The sequence below is a fragment of the Symphalangus syndactylus genome, chromosome 1 (assembly GCF_028878055.3).
Source record: "Symphalangus syndactylus isolate Jambi chromosome 1, NHGRI_mSymSyn1-v2.1_pri, whole genome shotgun sequence".
Classification (NCBI taxonomy): Eukaryota; Metazoa; Chordata; class Mammalia; order Primates; family Hylobatidae; genus Symphalangus; species Symphalangus syndactylus.
Genome location: NC_072423.2, coordinates 148,172,007 through 148,191,788, shown reverse-complemented (window position 1 = coordinate 148,191,788; position 19,782 = coordinate 148,172,007). Strand labels below are relative to the sequence as shown.

Genomic DNA, 19,782 nt, shown 5'->3' with positions numbered 1-19,782 from the left:
CAATCGCCAACATTTTCTCAGAAAATGTCTCAAAATAACTTTTGTGCACACATCTGCTAACCATTTGACACTGGTTCCCCAGCATTTTACTTCTTCGATTAGAGGGGCTGCTGCCTTACAGGGCACCCTTCTGACCATCTGCTGCCGTCTGCAAGCCAAGATGGCACCTCCATTAATTCCACACTTAATAGTCTGCAAATTATCTCTACCGAGGACCAGTCTGTAGTCCAGATGGATGGCGAATTAGTCAACCTCTTGGAGCTGCTGATTGATTTACATTCAAAGGGCTGCAATCTGCTGGACTATTATTTTCCCTCATCCCTTCAGCAAACAGAATTTTGGAAGAAAAAAATGTAATCTGAGACTCAGTATTCTGCCTTCTCCCGAGCTGTAATTTTTTTTCCAAATACATCATCAATGCCACCAGACTAGGCTGCATTCCTCTATCTCACCACTAATCGCCGAAACAACCTCTGAATCCTGAGAATGAATCCATTTGCTCACCCATGTTGGGTGTAAAAAGACTTACTCAAAACAAGACTGGGGATGGGGAAGGGTGGGGAGTGAGAAGAAGGTTTCTTTAAATGCAGATTAATGACTGCAAGCAGGGGTTTCCTTCTGCAGTGATTAGCACACATTGGGTATTTATTGAACAGCGGCAACAGGCACTCTGGCTAATCACTTTACTTGCATGAGCTCGTTTGATCCTCACAACCTCCCCGCGCGGAGGTAATACAGTTATCACCCCTTTGTTGCAGTTGAAGGAGGCACAGTGAGGTCCTGTCACTGCCCAGGTTCGCCCAGCTAGCAGGCTGCTGACCAGGATCAGACCCCACCAGCCTGACCCCGTGCCCCCTCTCCCTTTTCTCGCCCCAGGGGCTGTGCGCTGAAGGACGCTCGCGGACGCAGCAAACTACACGCAGCAGGGTGCTGCAGAGAGGAGGGGGGCACCTCCTTCGGAGGGATCAAAGGCTCGGCCCAGGACTCTGGAGGTGGGGACAGGGACATGGAGTGGGGGCAGGCTTCCAAGAAGCTGTCGCCTCGTTACGAAAATAGTCAGGTCGGGAGGCGAGCTTCCTTCCTCTCTCCGGCCCAGGAACTCGCTCCTCGGCCTCCTTGTCGGGGTCAAGGGCGTGGGCAACCCCAAGGGGGCACTTCAGGGACACGATTCTGCGACCCATCTCCGGGAAAAAACAAAACAAAACAAGACAAAACTGTGAGTGTGTTTTTTTTTTTTTTTTTTCCTAGCAAGAAGCATTTTTGCAAGCCACGGGGCTTGCTAAACTATACCAACACTCTCCAGGTACCCGCCGCCACCAAACCGAGACTTCCCTGGCCAGATCTGAGTTAATTCCCAGCGCTTAAAGTATCTGACCCAAAAATGGTTGAAAAGGAAAACAAGTTTTTGGTGAGGTGACTTTCGAGCAGTGATGAAAAAAAAAAAAAATTCCAAGCGCCACTAGGGTCTAAAACGTTCCAAAACTGTAAACTCTCCCGGAGTTCACACTGATTTTGGACTAACCTGGTGAATGACAGGAGGTGAGTACGAGCGCAGAGGAGTCCCCAAAGGAAAGGAAGGTAGAAGGCTGTGTCGCCGCGCCCCTTGAGCCAGAGCCGCGAGCCCCCGCCCGGCTCAAGGAGGAAAGTGAACCAGGGATCCCTTCACGGGTTGCGGCCGATCCGGAGCCCGCCTGGCGCGCTGGCGCGCGGTCCCCAGGCAAAAAGTAATCACGGGTCACTCCTCCAAAATTCAAACTCCCTCCCCAAACTGCGAGTCCTGCTATCCCCACACCACCTCCAAGAAAATCCGGAGACCCCGCAGAAAGCGTTTAAAGAGCACAGAACAACATGCACCGACTTGACAAGGCGGGGTGACACTTTCTAGCGGCGGGTCCCCTCCGCAAGCGGCTCCCGCGGCCGGCCCGACGGCAAGGCGCAAGTCTAGCTTACGTGTTAGGATCATGGTGTCAGGCTTCTCTGCACAGCAAGCGCGGCGGGCGGCGGCGGAAGCGGAGTGGGGAAGTCGAGGCAGGCGGAGGCGGCTCGGCTTCCGCGTCGGGACCCAAGGCGGCACCCGGGACGCGCGCCCTCGCGGTCCTCAACGCATCCTTGCTCGCCGTTCCCTGTCCCTCGTCACGGCCCCAGAAAGAACGCGGGGCTTTCTAAAGATCGAAACGAGGGAGCGCTCAGGGAGTTAGGCGAGAAGTCCGTGAGCCGGAGCTCCTGCTGCGGGGAGGTGCGGCCATGTCCTGGCTGGGAGCGAAGCGCCCTCGCTGGGGCAGCCTGAGCGAACTGTCTCCCGCGCGCCCCGCCGGCCGCGCCCTCCCGCTGGGCCCACCCTCCAGGGGCGAGGCCAGACCGGGCGGCACCGCGTCCTCCCCGCGGTCTGGGTTGCAGGCCTTAGCGACGGGCTGTTCTCCGGCCCCGCCCCATTCCCAGGCTCCGCCCCTCCCCGCGCCTCTTCCCCGTGGCCGCAACCTCAGGCCGCCCCCTAGCCCCGCCCCACCCAGGCCCCGCCCCTCCTCTGTCCCGACCCCTCGGTCCCGCCCACCCCATGCCCCGCCCCGCGCCCCCTCCGCCCAAGGCTGAAATGTTTTCCCCCACGGGCCTCCACGTTTCCAGCGGGAAGCGCCTAAAAGTCGCCAACTATTGGCCCCGGGTGCAAAGGCAAAGGTCACAAGGTATTTACTTGGTGGAGGTGTCCGGGCTGGACCCTAGTGTGCCTTGAGCTTCCCTTCTTTTTCTTGGTAGCTCTGCGCACTTTTTACCTGTCTTTTATCCTGGCGGGAACTGCGTAAATTTGCGGGAACTGAGGGGAAGCGGAGAGGAAGGGATGGTCAGTGTTTCCAGATATGTAAAAACGCGAGAAGAGTACCTGTTCCTTGGACATTGGTTATTTATTGCTGAAACCCGCATGAGTATGGAGCGAATGTAGGTGGTAAATATTGCCTTAGAAGAATTGAGCTTTCACTCAGCACGTGCTGGGGGTCACAGCCCATGTTTCTCAAACTGGCCCTTGGGCCACAGGCCGAATGCAGCTCCTGAAATTGTCCTTGGCTGGTGCCTGACTGCAGAATTCTAATCTTTGATGATGAGAATCTGCAACTTTTACAAGCTCTCAGATGATTCTGATGGTCTGTAGTTTGAGGACCCCTGATATGTTAGAAAGCCTAATGTCAAGAGATCACAGCTAAATACAGTTGCAGTAAGAGTCTTTAAAAATTCGAGAACTGGATTCCATGAAAATTTACTTCAGGGTTAATTGATGCTTTTTGCCTGCTATCTCTGGGCAAGGAAGACTACTGAACTAAACTCATTCATTCAGCAAATACAGAAAGAGCATTTACTATGTGCCAAACACAGCTGTAGACTGGGAGATACAGAAGTGAGCAAAAGAGACAAATACTCCTTCTCTCCTGGAGGTTACTTTCTCGTGGGAAAAATGCATAACAAACAAAATAAAGGAGATATAGAGAGTATGTTTGACGGAGATACATAAAGCAGGGAGGTAATATTGGAGCTGGAGAAGGGCACAATTTGTTTTTAAACGGGGCAAATACAAATAGGAGAATTTAGTCTCTTAATTATAGTTTAAAACGTATTGGTTTCATAGCCATATCTTAGTTTACATACACAAGACTCTTCTCCCCTTTCCCTCATAAATTTTGATAAAACAAAATAAAAATACTGGGTGAATGCAGTGGCTCACACCTGTAATCCTAGCGCTTTGGGAACCGAGGTGGGAGGATTGCTTGATCCCAGGAGCTTGAGAACAGCCTTGGCAATATAGCAAGACTCCATGTGTACAAAAATAAATAAATAAGCTAACTCCACTACTAGCTCCCTAATTTAACCAAAGCAGAATTCAGCTCTGAAGGGTATGGGACTCCTCCGTTCAACAGATGTTTCCAGGCTTTTTACCTACTTGTATCTGCTGAGGGTGCAAGGGCTACAGCCTGGTGGGAGGAAGCAACAGGGGTGTATGCAAAAACGGTGCTGTGAGGGCCCAGGAAATGGAGATCTGACCTGGCCCAAGATGATGCAGTTGCCCTCGGGAGTGTGGGAGCCCGAGGAGCTGCCCAAGAGCCCACCGTCACCAGCAAGGGGGGGGGGGGGGTGTGATTCAACGGGAGGCCAGGAAAGTAAAAGCAAGAACTTTCAATCCCCTGCGTGACTGTGTTAAGGAAAGTCCTTAGCAGTGATAAACAGCGAGAAGCCTTTGTTTTTCTTTTCTTTTTTGAGACAGAGTCTCGCTCTGTCTCCCAGGCTGGAGTGCAGTGACACGATCTCGGCTCACTGCAAGCTCCGCCTCCCGGGTTCACGCCATTCTCCTGCCTCAGCCTCCTGAGTAGCTGGGACTACAGGCGCCCGCCACCGCGCCCAGCTAATTTTTTTGTATTTTTAGTAGAGACGGGGTTTCACTGTGTTAGCCAAGATGGTCTCGATCTCCTGATCTCGTGATCCGCCTGCCTCGGCCTCCCAAAGTGCTGGGATTACAGACGTGAGCCACCGTGCCCGGCCGAGAAGCCATTTTAGTGGAAAAAGGCATCCCGTGATTGGATTTGCATTTTGAAAAGATCGCTCAGGCTGCAGTGTAATATTCAAACTTAAAAAATAAGAGTGCACCTTCAAAACATACTAATTTATCTTATTTATTAAAAATTCAAACCTTAAAAATATATTCTAAATATCTCCCCTCCAAATACACCAATTCTCAGAATAAGTTCTTAATATTTTTTGTTTGCTGGTGAAAGTTGTATTGTAATTTAATTAGGTTGCCAGGAGTCTTTTTATTCCACTTAGCATTCATCTTTTCAGAATAAAACAGGCAAAACTTCTCTTCTTATTCAAGCCCCATTCCTCTCTCCTTGATTATTGATGCTGCTGTCCCTGGATCTTTTCTAATTTCATTACATCTCTCTGGAGATTGTGTTATGTAGTTTCCTCATTGTATAATAATACTAATAATAACTCCAAAATCCTTTTTCTTGGTGATGCATTGGTTTACATTTGACCTTCCCCGAATCTCATCTTCTTCCAATCTTTGGTCTATTGACACAGCCTGTGACAAGGGCCAAGCCCCAATTTGTATAGCTTTAATTCCACTCTTCTTAGAAATGGACGTTCTACATTTTGAAAGCTGCTACACTTAAGAGAATAGTGGTTGAAAGCAGGACTTTTAGAGCAGGCCACTTACTAGCTTTATGATTAATATGTTATTTCTTTATGTTATAACTGAAACTTTTATTTTAGATTCAGGGGGTACATGTGCAGATACATTGCATGTTGCTGAGGTTTGGGGTACGATTGGTTCAGCTACCCAGGTATTAAGCATAGTACCTAATAGTTTTTCAATTCTTTTTCCCCTTCCTCCCTCTCTCCCCCTCTAGTAGCTCCCAGTGTCTATTGTTGCCATCTTTATGTCCATGAGTATTCAGTGTTTAGCTCCCACTTACAAGTGAGAACATGGGGTATTTGGTTTCCTGTTCCTGTGTTAATATGGTTAACATAATGGCCTCCAGCTGCATTCATGTTGCTGCAAAGGACAAGATTTCATTCTTGTTTTTGAGATAGTCTGGCTCTGTTGCCCAGGCTGGAGCACAGTGGTGAAATCTCAGATCACTGCAGCCGAACGTCTGTGCATCCCACTCAGCACATGAGGATCCCAGGCTCAAGCAATCCTCCCACCGTAGCCTCCCAAGTAGCTGGCACTACAGGTGCATGCCACCACATCTGGCTAATTTTTGTATTTTTTTGTAGAGACAGGGTTTTGCCATGTTGCCCAGGCTGGTCTTGAACTCCTGGGCTGAAGGAGTCCGCCAGTCTTAGCCTCCCAAAGTGTTGGGATTACAGGCGTCAGCCACCGCACCTGGTCTATTTCATTCTTTTTTTTTTTTATGGCTGTGTAGTTGAATATGTTATTTAGCCTCTCAAAACTTCAGTTTCATCTTAAAAAAGGAAGGTTGTTATAGTGCATACGTCATGTGGGTTTTATGAGGCTTGAATAAAATCATGTACATAAGTGCTTAACACATAAAACCATTTATTAATGTTAGCCACTATTATTAGAACTAAAACATGAAATTCCTATTTAAATCATCATCCAAGAGAAGATTAAAACAAAATAAGACCTTGGCATTACCCTTTGTGAATCTGAGGAACCTTTACAAGCGGGGGAAGGAAAGAGTGAAAAAATCATGAAGAGTGTCAATAAACAGTGGTGTTTTACCTCTGAAGGTCCCCAGGCCCCTCAGTGTCCTTCCTCTTCATTTAACCTTCAACTCATTACCCAAGGTTTCATCTATCTCTGTCATATGTTAGAAGTTAATGTTAGATAACGTTAGAAGGGATTTTTTAGCTGATGTGCATTAAGTGAGATTTTGGTTTGAAATGCTAAACTAAGAGGCAGGAATTACCTGTTCAGTGTAGCCTGTTTCAGTGCCAACAGCTTAGGGTCCTCTGAAACCATTTCAATACATCAAAATGAAAACCCATCACAAGTTATATGAGGTGTTGTTACTTACTTGTTCTCAATGGCAGATTTTTAAAAAATGATTTGGCACCAAGACCTGTGCTGTTCACTTCCTGTCATGCTCTTTTGCGCTTTCCTCAGCCTGGACATCATTTTTTTTTTTTTTTTTTCTGAGATGGAGTTTCACTCTTGTCACCCAGGCTAGAGTGCAGTGGTGCGTTCTCAGCTCCCTACAACCTCCGCCTCTGGTTTAAAGCAATTCTGCCTCAACCTCCCACGTAGCTGGGACTACAGGCTCCTGCCACCACGCCTGGCAAACTTTTATATTTTTAGAAGCGATGGGGTTTCACCACATTGGCCAGACTAGTCTTGATCTCCTGACCTCGGGTGATCTCCCCACCTCAGCCTCCCAAAGTGCTGTGATTACAGGTGTGAGCCACCACACCTGGCCAGACATCAGTTTCTTGGAGACTGTTCACAGGGGTATCCGTGGCCGCTGTATTTGGATGTTTTCCCATTCAACTGTGGTATTAGCATGGAAAGAAAGATTACGTAGTTAACTCCTAAATTGCATGACAGAAGGCTGAGTGACTACTGGCTTTGGTTCCTACTCTATTTTAATAATTGATGTTAGTTATTATTGATACTGTCCAAGGATACCCACTTGCATTTTTCCCACTACAACATGTTAAAAAACACTCAAGCACTGACAGACACTTAGGCAGGCAATGATAGTAAAGTTGACCCTAGTGGGATGGTGAGAATTGGGGGATTCAGGACCTCTCTGAGAAGACAGCCACCATTAGGGCTTACTGGCTTCTTGACCTATCTTAACAGGAGCTGAAAGATTTTTTCCAGAACCCCTATAATTTTATAATTGTGTATGAAATCTCTCAATTTTTAGATGCTGGCAACTATTTAAAAAAATGGAAATCCATTCCACTTAATTTTAACTTCAGGCTTTACTTAGCCCTAGGGCAACCAGTTTAACCCTCTGCTCTAGTGATATGAGCCAGGCAATCTCTTTGGAAATTGATTTCTCTCCCTGAGGAAATAACAGACTCCTCTGCACTTGGAAAATGTTATAATTTGTGTTCAATGCAACATTGCAAAATTATTGGGGGGATCATTTTTATTTGTGATGTTCAGAGGACATATGACAAAGAATAGAAAGTTTTGAAAATAATTTTAAGTGGTATTCAATTAAGGAAAGTAATTAAGTTAGAACTTGAATGGCTGTCCTTACAACATTCATTTATTTTTAAGCTTTAGTGACCCCAACCTGGGTTCTCCCCCTACCCTCACTCTCTACTCTACCTGGTATTTAGCCTTTTCAGAATTTGTCAAAACCCAAATGCTGGAGTGTAGGGTGAAGAAAGAGAAAATAATAAAGGGCTTAGGCAGCAAAATTAATTCACCCCCCTTTAATTTTAACTGGAGTATGTCTCTTGTTCACTCAGACCTTCTATTGATTACAACTTTTGAATAATGCAAGTTCAGAAATAATGCAAGGGAAGGTTAATTTAGTTGCCCAGTAATATTTTTAAGAGAGAGAGAAGCTGGGCACAGTAGTTCATGCCTGCAATCCCAGCATTTTGAGAGGCCAAGGTGGGAAAATCACAAGCCCACGAGTTTGAGACCAGCCTGGGCAGCACAGGGAGACTCCATCTCTACAAAACATTAAAAAAAAAAAAAAAAAAATTAGCTGGGCATGCTGCTCGCCTGTGTTCCCAGCTACTTGGGAGGCTGAGGCAGGAGGATTGCTTGAGCCAGGTAGTCAAGCCTGGAGTAAGCTGAGAATGTGCCACTGCAGTCCAGCCTGGGCCACAGAGTGAGACCCTTTCTCAAAAAAAAAAGAAAAAAAAAGGAAAAGAAAAAAATGAGAGTCTGAGAGTCTGTTGTGCCTGTGAATATGTGATCTAAGTCTAATTTTTGGATAATCTTTTAAACTCCAACTATGAACCAGCCCAGCATAGTACTTTCATCATTCAACAAATATTTACTAAACCCTAGAAAAGGCAGTGTATTGGGCAAAACTAAAATGAACATGAAGAGCGCACTTGGAGGACACAGGTCTGTTAATAGGGCTCTGTAAGGAGCTCCATGGAGGGCTTGAACATACTGAATTTTTAGTCGTGATTTGATAAATCAACCAGCATGCTTTCCTGAGATACTTACTATATTGACAGTAGGAATTCCTTTTAAAGGCTATTTCATTTAAAGTCATCAGCTCAAGGCCTCCCTGCCAGAATATGAACCCAAAAGTGCTGGCTCCCAGCCCCAAGATCCATTTGGTCTTTACCAAGGACTGCTCTGATTCTTTCGTGTGTCCCGACTACACAAAAATCAAACAAGTGGAAAGTAAAACATTGTCATCACTTTTTATTTCATAAAAGCAACTAGGCTACTTTCCCATTGAATTAAGTAATTTAAATGGCATGGTAAAATATACATAATATAAAATTTACCATTTTAACCATCTTTAAATGTACAGTCTAGTAGCATTAAGTATAGTGCATTCACCTTATTGTGCGACGATCACCGTTATCCATCTCCAGAACTTTTTCACCATCCCCACCTGAAGCTCAACAATAAACTCCCCATTTTCCCCTTCCCCCAGCCCCTGGTAACCATTATTTTCCTTGCTGTCCCTAGGAATTTAACTATTTTAGGTATGTCGTTTAGGCAGAATCATACAACAGTTGCCCCTTTGTGTCTGGCTTATAATGGTTAAATATTTTCTTTCTTTCTTTTTTTTTTTTTAACAAGTTTATATCTATATCTATCTATATATTTTTCAAGGCATGGTCTTTCTCTGTTGCCCAGGCTGGAGTGCAGTGGTGTCACCATAACTCACTGCAGCTTCAAACTCCTGGGCTCAAGTGATCCACCTCAGCCTCTGGAGTAACTCGGACTACAAATGGGCGTCATCATGCCTGGCTAACGTTTGTATTATTTGTAGAGATGGCGTCTCGTCATGTTGCCCAGGCTGTTCTTGAACTCCTGTGCTCAAATGATTCACCTGCCTCTGCCTTCCAAAGTGCTGGGATTACAGGTTGAGCCACTGTGCCCGGCCAACTTTTTTTTTTTTTCAATGAAGCATTTTTGTCTTTGCTTATTGATCCATAGGTATTATGTGTATTAGAGATATTAGCCATTTGTCATTTCTTATAAAAATATTTTTACTAGTATGTCATCTGCCTTTTAACCTTATTAATTTATGATAAAAATTAGCAAGCTTCAAACAAAATGTAAAGGTCTTACTTATTTGTTCTTTTCAATTATTAACTAGGAGTTTACTTAAGTAGTTTTTCCTGTAGTGCTTGACCCCAGAAATGCTAAGACACAAATTTAATTTACAAAACAGGTCATTTACCAGATAGCGTTTTTGGCTTTATTTTTAGTTATAGATTTTATTATGTACTCAAAAAATATTCTAGCTGTCTTATTTTTCTCTCTCCCCTAGTATCACATATAGATGTCTTGCTTAGAATGAGGACTTTATAAAAGCCTGCTGCGGCTGGGTGCAGTGGCTCACGCCTGTAATCCCAGCAATTTGGGAGGCCGAGGCGTGTGGATCACCTGGGGTCGGGAGTTTGAGACCAGCCTGACCAACATGGAGGAATCCCCATCTCTACTAAAAATAGAAAATTAGCTGAGCATGGTGGCATATGCCTGTAATCCCAGCTACTCGGGAGGCTGAGGCAGGAGAATCGCTTGAACCTGGGGGGCAGAGGTTGTGGTGAGCCAAGATTGTACCATTGCACTCCAGCCTGGATGACAGTGCAAGAGTCTGCCTCAAAAACAAAAAAAAAAAAAAAAAAAAAGTCTGCTGCTAAAAAGCTAGCAGAGATCTAGGGGCACTGAGTTTTTAAGAAATGTTTTGACTTGAATTTTCTGTAAGTGCAAATATGTATGTGTGCAGATATATATCCATTAATACTAATAAATCCTGGAACATCTGTGAGTTTTTCAAGAGCTATGTACAGTGCTAAGATGGCTATTTTCAGCCTTTCACCTTGTCAGTAAAAAAGAATGGAACTTAATCATAAGTTTGTTTCCACTAAGGAGATGTTTTGTGCTCATTTGAACCGTATGTTGCTCTTTCTTTCTGGTGGATTGGTCCTAAAATAAAGATGCTATTGGGTGGGTTTGGGCAATTGCCTGGAAAATAAAACACAGTTCCCTTTCTTCGCTGCTAACTACAGCATGATGGCCATTATAGAGCAATTTCTGGAAACCCCTACACAGCTCCAGATCATTAAGTTACTTTAATAGTCAGCAGGAGAATGGAGCTGCCGACTATCTTCCAAGATTGGCTTTTCATGTGTAACTAACTCAATTATCTCTTATTGATTCAGTTGAATTAAGCTGCACTTTGGGGAACTGCAAGGCAACGAATTACACATTTTAAAAAATAGACCTAGCAACAAGACTTATGATATGGTTAGATTTTGTGTCCCCACCCAAATCTCGTCTTGAATTGTAATCCCCAGGTATTTAGGGAAATGATTGGATTACGGGAATGGTTTCTCCATGCTGTTCTCGTGATAGTGAGTGAATTCTCACGAGATCTGATGGTTTTATAAATGGTAGCTTTTCCCACACTCACACGTACGCACTCTCTCCTGCCACCTTGTGAAGAAGCTGCTTGCTTCTGCTTCAGCTTCCGCGGTGATTGTAAGTTTCCTGAGCCTTCCCCAGCTGCGGAGAACTGTGAGTCAATTAAACCTCTTTCCTTTATAAATTACCCAGTCTTGGTTATTTCTTTATAGCAGTGTGAAGAATGGACTAATACAACTTAACAAGTTGTGAAAGACTAATATTTGAGGATTTATCAGTTGAGAAAGCATTAGATCTGATCTCTATTATACAGATTTTCTGTTGCTGAACAAAGAGCTATTTCTCTACTGGTTGTTATCGTCTTTTAGAGGGTTAACAAAATAAATATATTAAGGCAAAAACAACACAAAGGATTAGAAAAGCCTGTTAAATTTCATAACCGAGTTCTCTAGATATCTGAATCTCTAATAATAAAAATAAAAATCTAGCTATATAGTGCTTACTTGGGCCACATCATAACATTATGATATAAGAAGGTTAAAAGTGAAAGGAAAATTAGGATAACTACATATTTATGAGAAATAAAAGTTTTTAATTCAAAAAAAGACTTTAAGTGGTAAAGAGGATTATTACACAACACTAAAAAGTTTATTTAATTAAAATAGGGAAAGAAAGCTATTCTGAACCCATGTTCCCCTAACAAAACCTCAAAATATACAGAGTAAAACTGGCAGGCCAGGCAAGGTGGCTCACGCCTGTAATCCCAGCACTTTGGGAGGCCAAGGCGGGTGGATCACCTGAGGTTGGGAGTTCCAGTCCAGCCTGACCAACATGGAGAAACTCCATCTCTACTAAAAATACAAAATTAGCTGGGTGTGGTGGCACATTCTTGTAACCCAGCTACTTTGGAGACTGAGGCAGGAGAATCGCTTGAACACCGGAGGATGCAGTGAGCCAAGATTGTGCCATTGCTCTCCAGCCTGGGCAACAAGAGTGAAACTCCGTCTCAAAAAAAAAAAAAAAGGCAGAATTAGAGGGAGAAACTAACCAATATCATATTGGTGGGTGCAGACAAAGCCCAATAAAAACATTTTAATGATCATGTATAGATATCTGTATCCATCAGTTAGAACATCCACATTTTCAAAGCTACTGATATTAAGAACAAACAAAAAACAAAAGCACTGACTATATACTAAACCATCAATTAAATCTCAGCAAATTTCAAATAGGTGGTATCATATTGACTGCTGTTGTGGTTTGAAAATGTGTAGAAAATCTTTGGCAACCCTTTCATCAAAAGGTGGAGTCAATGTCCTCGTCCCCTGAAGCCAGGTGATGCTTTCTGACCTTTAATAAACAAGATACGGCATACGTGATTTTGTGTTACTTCCTAGGTAGGTTAGAAAAGGTCAGGTAACTTCAGCGAGTTTTTCTTTTTGAGACAGGGTCTCCCTCTGTTGCCTAAGCTGAAGTGCAAGGGTGTGATCACGGTTCACTGCAGCCTTGTACTCCTGGGCTCAAGTGGTTCTTCCACCTCAGCCTCCCAAGTAGCTAGAGTTACAGGTGTGCACCATCACCCTGATTTTTGTTGTTGTTGTTGTTAAATTGCTGTCCTCTCACCTTAGCCTCTCAAAGTGCTGGGATTCCAGGCCTGAGCCACCACACCCAGCATCAGTGACTTTTTCTTGGGGTAATCATTCTGGCGTCTTCGGCTACCATGTAAGAAGTTTGGTTGCCCTGATGCCCTGATGTTGAAAGACCAAATGAAAAGCTGAGAGAGAGACACAGACATGCCAAGGTGTTCCAGCCATTTCAGCCCACAGCTGTTTGAAATTTCCCTGGCCAGGCACATGTGAATGGAGAAGGCTTTAAGAGACCCTGACCCCAGCTAAAATCTGACTGCAGCGGCCAGAGAGACCCTGTGATGGTTAATTTTCGATGGCAACTTGATTGGGTAAAAAGGGCTGAACAGATAGCTGGCAAAGTATCATTTCTGGGTATATTTATGAGGGTGGTTCTGAAAGAGACTTATGGTTGAATCAGTGGACTAAGAAAGATCTCTCACCCAATTTGGACAGGCACTGTCCAATCAGTTGAGCACCCAGATAGAACAAAAGGCCAAGGAAAGCAAATTTTTCTCTCTTCTGGGGCTGGGACACCATCCTGTCATGCCCTGGGACATGAGAACTCCAAGTTCTCTGGCCTTCAGACTTACACCAGTGCCCCTGAAGGATCTTAGGCTTTCAACCTCAGACAGAGTTACCACTGTCAGATTCCCTGGTTGTGAGGCTTTGGACTTGAACTGAGCCATGCTATCAGCTTCCTTGGTTCTCCACTTTGCAGACGGTGTATTATGGAACTTCTCAGCCTCCATAATCATGTGAGACAATTCCCATAATAAGTTCTCTCTCGGGCCCGGCACAGTGGCTCACGCCTGTAATCTCAGCACTTTGGGAGGCCGAGGCAGGCAGATCACGAGATCAGGAGATCGAGACCATCCTGGCTAACACGGTGAAACCCCACCTCTACTAAAAATACAAAAAATTAGCTGGGCATGGTGGTGAGTGCCTGTGGTCCCAGCGACTTGGGAGGCTGAGGCAGGAGAATGGTATGAACCCAGGAGGCAGAGCTTGCAGTGAGCCGAGATCGCACCACAGCACTCCAGTCTGCGGGACAGAGTGAAACTCCACCTCATAAATAAATAAATAAATAAAAATAAATTCTCTCTTATCCATCTATTCATCTATCCTACTGGTTCTGTTTTTCTGGAGAACCTTGACTAATACAGACCCCCTAAGGAAGAACTGCCTAGCCGTGTCCAGTAAACACTCAGATCCATGAGCAAAATAACTGATTGTTATTGTTCTAAGCCTTTGCCTTGAAGTATTTTGTTATGCAGCAACAGATAATTAGAACAGCCACAATTCTCTGACCAAATGCAATAAATTAGAAATCAAAAACAAAAGTATTTATAAATTATAAATTATAAATACTTTCATTTATAATTTGAAAAACTACTAAATATCCCATGAACTGCGGAGAAATCATAGATGACATATTTAAGCTTAATTGCTTATATTAGCAAAGAAGAAAGGGTAAAAACTAAGCACCCAGTTCCGAAAAAGCACAAAAGAATAAACTCAAAGCAAAACAAAGAATTAAAAATAAAAGAACATAAATAAAATTAGACAAAAGATATGACTAGGCATAGAAACCATACAGGGAATAAACGTATACTAAGTTTATACTTTAAAATGCTAAGTTCTCGATGAGCACTCATGTATGTTTCTGATAGGTATTTAACTGCAACTTCTTAAGAAAACAATTTTACGTTCACATTAAAGCTAAACACTGACTATGATATGATCTAGCAATTCTACTCTAAGGGATGTACTAGAGAAACTTTCTTTAGAGAAACTCCAAACTAAAAATATCTACAGCAGCTTTATATTAGGAAAAACTGGAAATAATCCAAATGTCCATCAAATGGAGAATAGATCTTTAAAAATTGTATATTTTCACAGTGGAATATTACACAGCAGTGAAAATAAATGAGCCATAGCTACATGCAACAACATAGATAAACCTTGAAACAATGTTGAATGAAATACAAAAATTAAAAATAAAGAGCTTACATAACTTTGAATTTAATAAAATATGAAGGGAATATAAGAACAATATTCAGGATTATGATTTCCTCTGGGGCAAGCCAAGGAAACTAGTTAGGGAAGAGCACAGGGGTAACTTTAACAGGAAAGAATATTCTAATTCTTCACTGGGTGATGGGTTAATGGGTGTTGTATTATTGTGCCTCATAATGTATATATCATAGTCTCTTAAAATACACTGTAGAGCCGGGTGTGGTGGCTCATACCTGTAATCCCAGCACTTTGGGAGGCTGAGGTGGGTGGATCACAAGGTAGATCGAGACCAACCTGGTCAACATGGTGAAACATCGTCTCTATCAAAAATACAAAAACATTAGCCGGACGTGGTAGTGTGCGCCTGTAGTCCCAGCTACTCAGGAGGTGGAGGTTGAAGTGAGACTAGATTGTGCCACTGCACTCTAGCCTGGGCAACAGAGCGAGACTCCATCTCAAAGAAAAAAAAATACACTGTAATATGTAATAGTTGTAGTAATATCATTCTGCTATTTTGCTTATGTTTTAAAAGGACTCTTTGTTTTTTTAATCAATACTAGTTACCCTCTATTGTAGTGTTATTATTGAAAAGTTCCATAACTAGTGAGCTTGTGATACTGAAAGTAATTAACTTTTTAATATCTAAATTTGTAACTTATTAGAAATAATCACCAAATTGGCCTTATTTTCTTCTTTGTATTATCAAAGCCAAATAATAGTATTATTTATAATGATAACAGTAGTCATAGTAATTCGATCTGTAAAGGAATATCTACTTTCCAGTATTAATATCAACTTTATTCTTATTATATGGCATCTTAGGGGGCTTCCATATTTATTTCAGTTCTGTGTTTATAAAAAGTTGCCATCCTTGCTATTGCTTGTGCTATTAGAGTTCTTAAAGTTGACAGGATAAAGTCCAAGATAGAGTTATGGGAAGGTTTATAATATTCTTCAGCACAGAAAGTCACAGGGAAAAGCAAACCAGGAAATTTAATCTAGAAACCAAGGGACATTTCTGGTTAGTGTTGACTTGACTGGGCCCGAATAGAGCTCTGTTTCTAAATAATGCTTTGACATCTGCATGGCTTTTAGGAAGAATGAGGGAATGCTGATTAATGTAATATAAATTTTAAATCTCTCTGGGATGATCAATCTAAATTTAGGCAAGTAGAAGACAAAAGCTTCTCTAAACCATGTTGAAAATGAAATCAATCAGCCCACAATGTATATATATTTTTCTTCATTTGCCCTGGTTTGTCTAACCGTATCTAGGAATCATTCATCAGTAACAAAAAAAATATTCTTTTTCCTTGCTAGGCCATTATAGAACTGAATCTATCAGTTGTATCATTTGGATTCTTCCTTAGAACCTAGTTTCTAAGCAAGACTGCCAGTCTCCTGGGGGAGCAAGGGATCTCACCCAAAACTCTGACCTAAATAAATCTCCACTAGAAAACTGAAGAATGATGAATGAAGCACCAGTGAACTTCCCTAAATTAGTATGTGTGGATTTCTTTTTCCCCTTTTCAAGTGAATTGAGTATTTCTCTGTACTAACAGCATTGGGTCCACATTCTTCTATCCCAGTAGCTTGTGTTCCTTCTCTCACTCATTTCAAATCTGAAAATTGGAAAAGGAAGTTCTTTCATACTGATATTCAGATCTGTGGCTGATAGTGACTGTGAATCTGCATATTTCACAGTTCTGGAGCGGGCAGGCACTCTTATCTGGAATTTAAGTGTATAATGAAGCAGTTCTACTCCAACTAGGACCAAGGTTTGAACAGTACTCTCCAGCATGCTCTGAGCTTGAGAGTGTGGGATCTCAAGGTACAGCAGACTTTTTTTTTTTTTTTTTGGCTAGCCACATAAAAGCATTTATTGGCTGGGCATGGTGGCTCACGCTTGTAATCCCAGCACTTTGGGAGGCCTAGGCGGGCGGATCATGAGATCAAGAGATTGAGACCATCCTGGCCAACATGGTGAAACCCCATCTCTACTAAAAAGACAAAAATTAGTTGGGCGTGGTGGCGGGCGCCTGTAGTTCCAGCTACTCGGGAGGCTGAGGCAGGAGAATGGCTTGAACCTGGGAGGTGGAGGTTGCAGTGGCAGAGATTGCACTACTGCACTCCAGCCTGGGCAACAGAGCAAGACTCCATCTCAAAAAAAAAAAAAAGGCATTTATTACTAACCTGAGATTTGACAACAAACCATTGTTGTATTCTCCCTCTCTACAGAAATGATGTACTGTTTTGTGTTGTGCTGTGTGTTGCATGTGTGTGATAAGATGTTTGATTTTTTTTTTTTTAATTTTACGTCTGGGGTACATGTGCAGGTGACATAGGTAAACTTGTTACATAGGTAAACTCACATTCACAGGGTTTGTTGTACAGATTATTTCATCACCCAGGAATTAAGTCCAGTAACCAATAGTGATCTTTTCTGCTCCTCTCCCTCCTCCCACCTCCACCCTCAAGTAGACCACAGTGTCTCTTGTTCCCTTCTTTGTGTCCATAAGTTCTCATCATTTAGCTCCCACTTACAAGTGAGAACATGCAGTATTTGGTTTTCTGTTCCTGTTTGTTTGCTGAGGATAGTAGCCTCCAGCTCCATCCACGTTCCCGCAAAAGACAGGATTTTGTTGGTTTTTGTGGCTGCATAGTATTCCGTGGAGCACGCACAATTTTGCTTTCACGGCCACTAACAACTATGCAGGGCCTGTAGGGAGAACCTGACCAACTAAATCCTGTGTATGTGTGTGTGTCTTTTACACAAATGGGACACAGGCATGCTGGCATTTCCTCCTTGGTAACATCTGCAGGCTTAAGAGGGTTGTTGTTGTTGTTGCTGTTGTTGTTTCTGTCTAAAAGCCTAACCTAGAGTTCTTAGGCTCTATGCTCTCCCTTCTCATTCTTCTGTGAATTTCCTTGACAGCAAACACCTAGCTGGCCAGTAATGGGGTGATAATTTTTTCTTTTTTATTTTTTTGAGACGGAGTCTTGCTCTTTCTCCCAGGCTGGAGTGCAGTGGCGTGATCTTGGCTCACTGCAAGCTCCGCCTCGTGGGTTCACGCCATTCTCCATCCTCAGCCTCCCGAGTATCTGGGACTACAGGTGCCCATCACCACGCCCTGCTAATTTATTGTATTTTTAGTAGAGACGGGGTTTCACCGTGTTAGCCAAGATGGTCTTGATCTCCTGACCTCGTGATCCACCTGCTTCGGCCTCCCAAAGTGCTGGGATTATAGGTGTGAGCCACCGTGCCCAGCCGATAATAATTTTATGATACTGTTTGGAAATCTCTCAGCAGAATCAAAATACAGAAGGCACAATCTCAGTTCTATTATCTTGACAGAGCTTAACTCAAGTAAACTTTCAAAACTCCTCCATTTGCCCTTCCTAGTTCAAATCCCACCCTGGAATCAAGCTCTTTTTCTTAGCTCCTTGTTTATATATGAGCTCTGTTCTTTCCCTTCAATTTCTCTGCAATTTTAAAATGGAAACTCCGGTACCTCATCGTATTCTGGGCATTAATATTCTTCTCATTTCCTACCCCCAGTACTTGTTCTGAAGCAGTCTGTGTCTTTCCCTCGGACAAACTATTTAACTCAACATCTTTTGTTGCTCCCTAGCCCTTTATTGAGCCAATCCCCTGCTAATTGTCAGGTCATAAAAATATAGTATTTGCTCTCTCTGTGTCTATTTCTCATCTCAGTCTATAAAATCTGATCAGGGTCCTTCTTCCTGGCTCTATCCAGACCCATCTGCACCTTCACTCTTCCTGCCCAAGCATGACCAACATTAATATTTTTTCTTTCATAGTTGATGACTTTCCCCCTATCTTCAGAAAGGCGAAGAGAACCTGTGTACTTGGCCAGCCTTACTAGCAGTTGGGTTCATAAGAAAGAATGAGCTATAAACAAACTTCAGTCCCCACTGACTAAGGCTGGAATAAAACAGGTGATTGTGAGACCAAAGCTCCATGAACAGCCCCTGGGGGCATCAGGCCTCTTGTTTGCGCTGGGTTGGGGAAGACTTGCCTAAGTGAATTACTCTCAAAATCCAAAACTGAGACTTCATTCTGCTGGTAACCACATACTTTGTTTAAAGAAATCTTCCCAAGGAAATAATAGGCGTTTCTCAATATCTGTCAGCTCTGGGCCAGTATTAAATCAGCCATTTGTCTCTGAAGGGTATTTTATTGCCCATAAAACCAACACCGCTTGAACGTCTTTTGTGGTCTGGGATGCATATATGTGTGTATGTGCGGGTGAATATATGTTTCTTCAGCCCTCTTAGGCAGCTTAAAAGAAATGGAGGAGAAAGACAGCACTATGGGTTGGGTCTGGGGAGGCCCTGTGGCTTCTCACATTACATCTATTTTTAATGCCTTTTTTTAATTAGAAAAAAGTTTAATGAGTGTTTTCTTTTAAAATTAAGTATTGCAGTGGCTTGCCCAGCAGGCTTAATTATTCCTTTCAAGGTGTATTTTTTTTCTTCAAATTACATTAGAAGCAGTGATTGGGAGATGGTAACTAATAATAAGGGTTTCATTGTCTCTCTTTTTTTTCTTTGTCACCAATACTCTAATTACTCACTGTATTGCCCTTAACAAGGAGCTCTGGATGAGCCATGGTGTGTAACCCTTATCATGTGACTCCCTGGTACAGACAGGGATTGTGAGACACATGACTGGCAGTAAACACAGGAGTCTGCGATGGCTTTAATATCCTCTTAGACAGAAGCATGATAGATTAGTGGGGACTTCTTCCTTTGCAGGAAACCAGGCCTCTGGCTATGGCTTTGTCTTTAACTCAGTCTTAGATCTTTATAAACACTTTCCCCCTGAACTTTAAAGGACCCATGCTTTTCAGTAACAGTTTAATGTGCATGAAACAAAAACTCAGATAAAGGCTTCAAGCATAAAATCTTATTGAGGGGTCTGATTTCTCAAGATGCTTTCTACATACAGACTTCACATCCAGAAAAATATTTCAACAGAGACCTTTTTCCCTGGAGAAAATACTGGCCTTAAAAATTCATGAGCCTTCATAAGTAATAGTGAAGCTCAGATGTTCTAAAGAAATACAACTTGCTACATTC

General features: G+C 43.0%; 1 protein-coding gene across 11 annotated transcripts in view; it reads right to left on the bottom strand.

The window, feature by feature from the left end:
* The window catches only part of DLC1 (DLC1 Rho GTPase activating protein), a 530,175-nt gene that overhangs the window by 48,913 nt on the left and 461,480 nt on the right, over window positions 1–19,782 (bottom strand). For 4 of the 11 annotated variants that reach the window (XM_063637786.1, XM_063637788.1, XM_055287612.2 and 1 more), the window contains exon 1: window positions 1,951–2,396. The exons of 6 other annotated variants lie outside the window; for them this stretch is intronic. In XM_063637786.1, coding sequence (XP_063493856.1) covers window positions 1,951–1,963 — 13 coding nt within the window. In that variant the 5' untranslated portion in view covers window positions 1,964–2,396. Of the gene's footprint in view, window positions 1–1,950; window positions 2,398–19,782 lie in introns of those variants that run through there. One more of the 11 variants, XM_055287628.2, reaches the window with a different exon arrangement.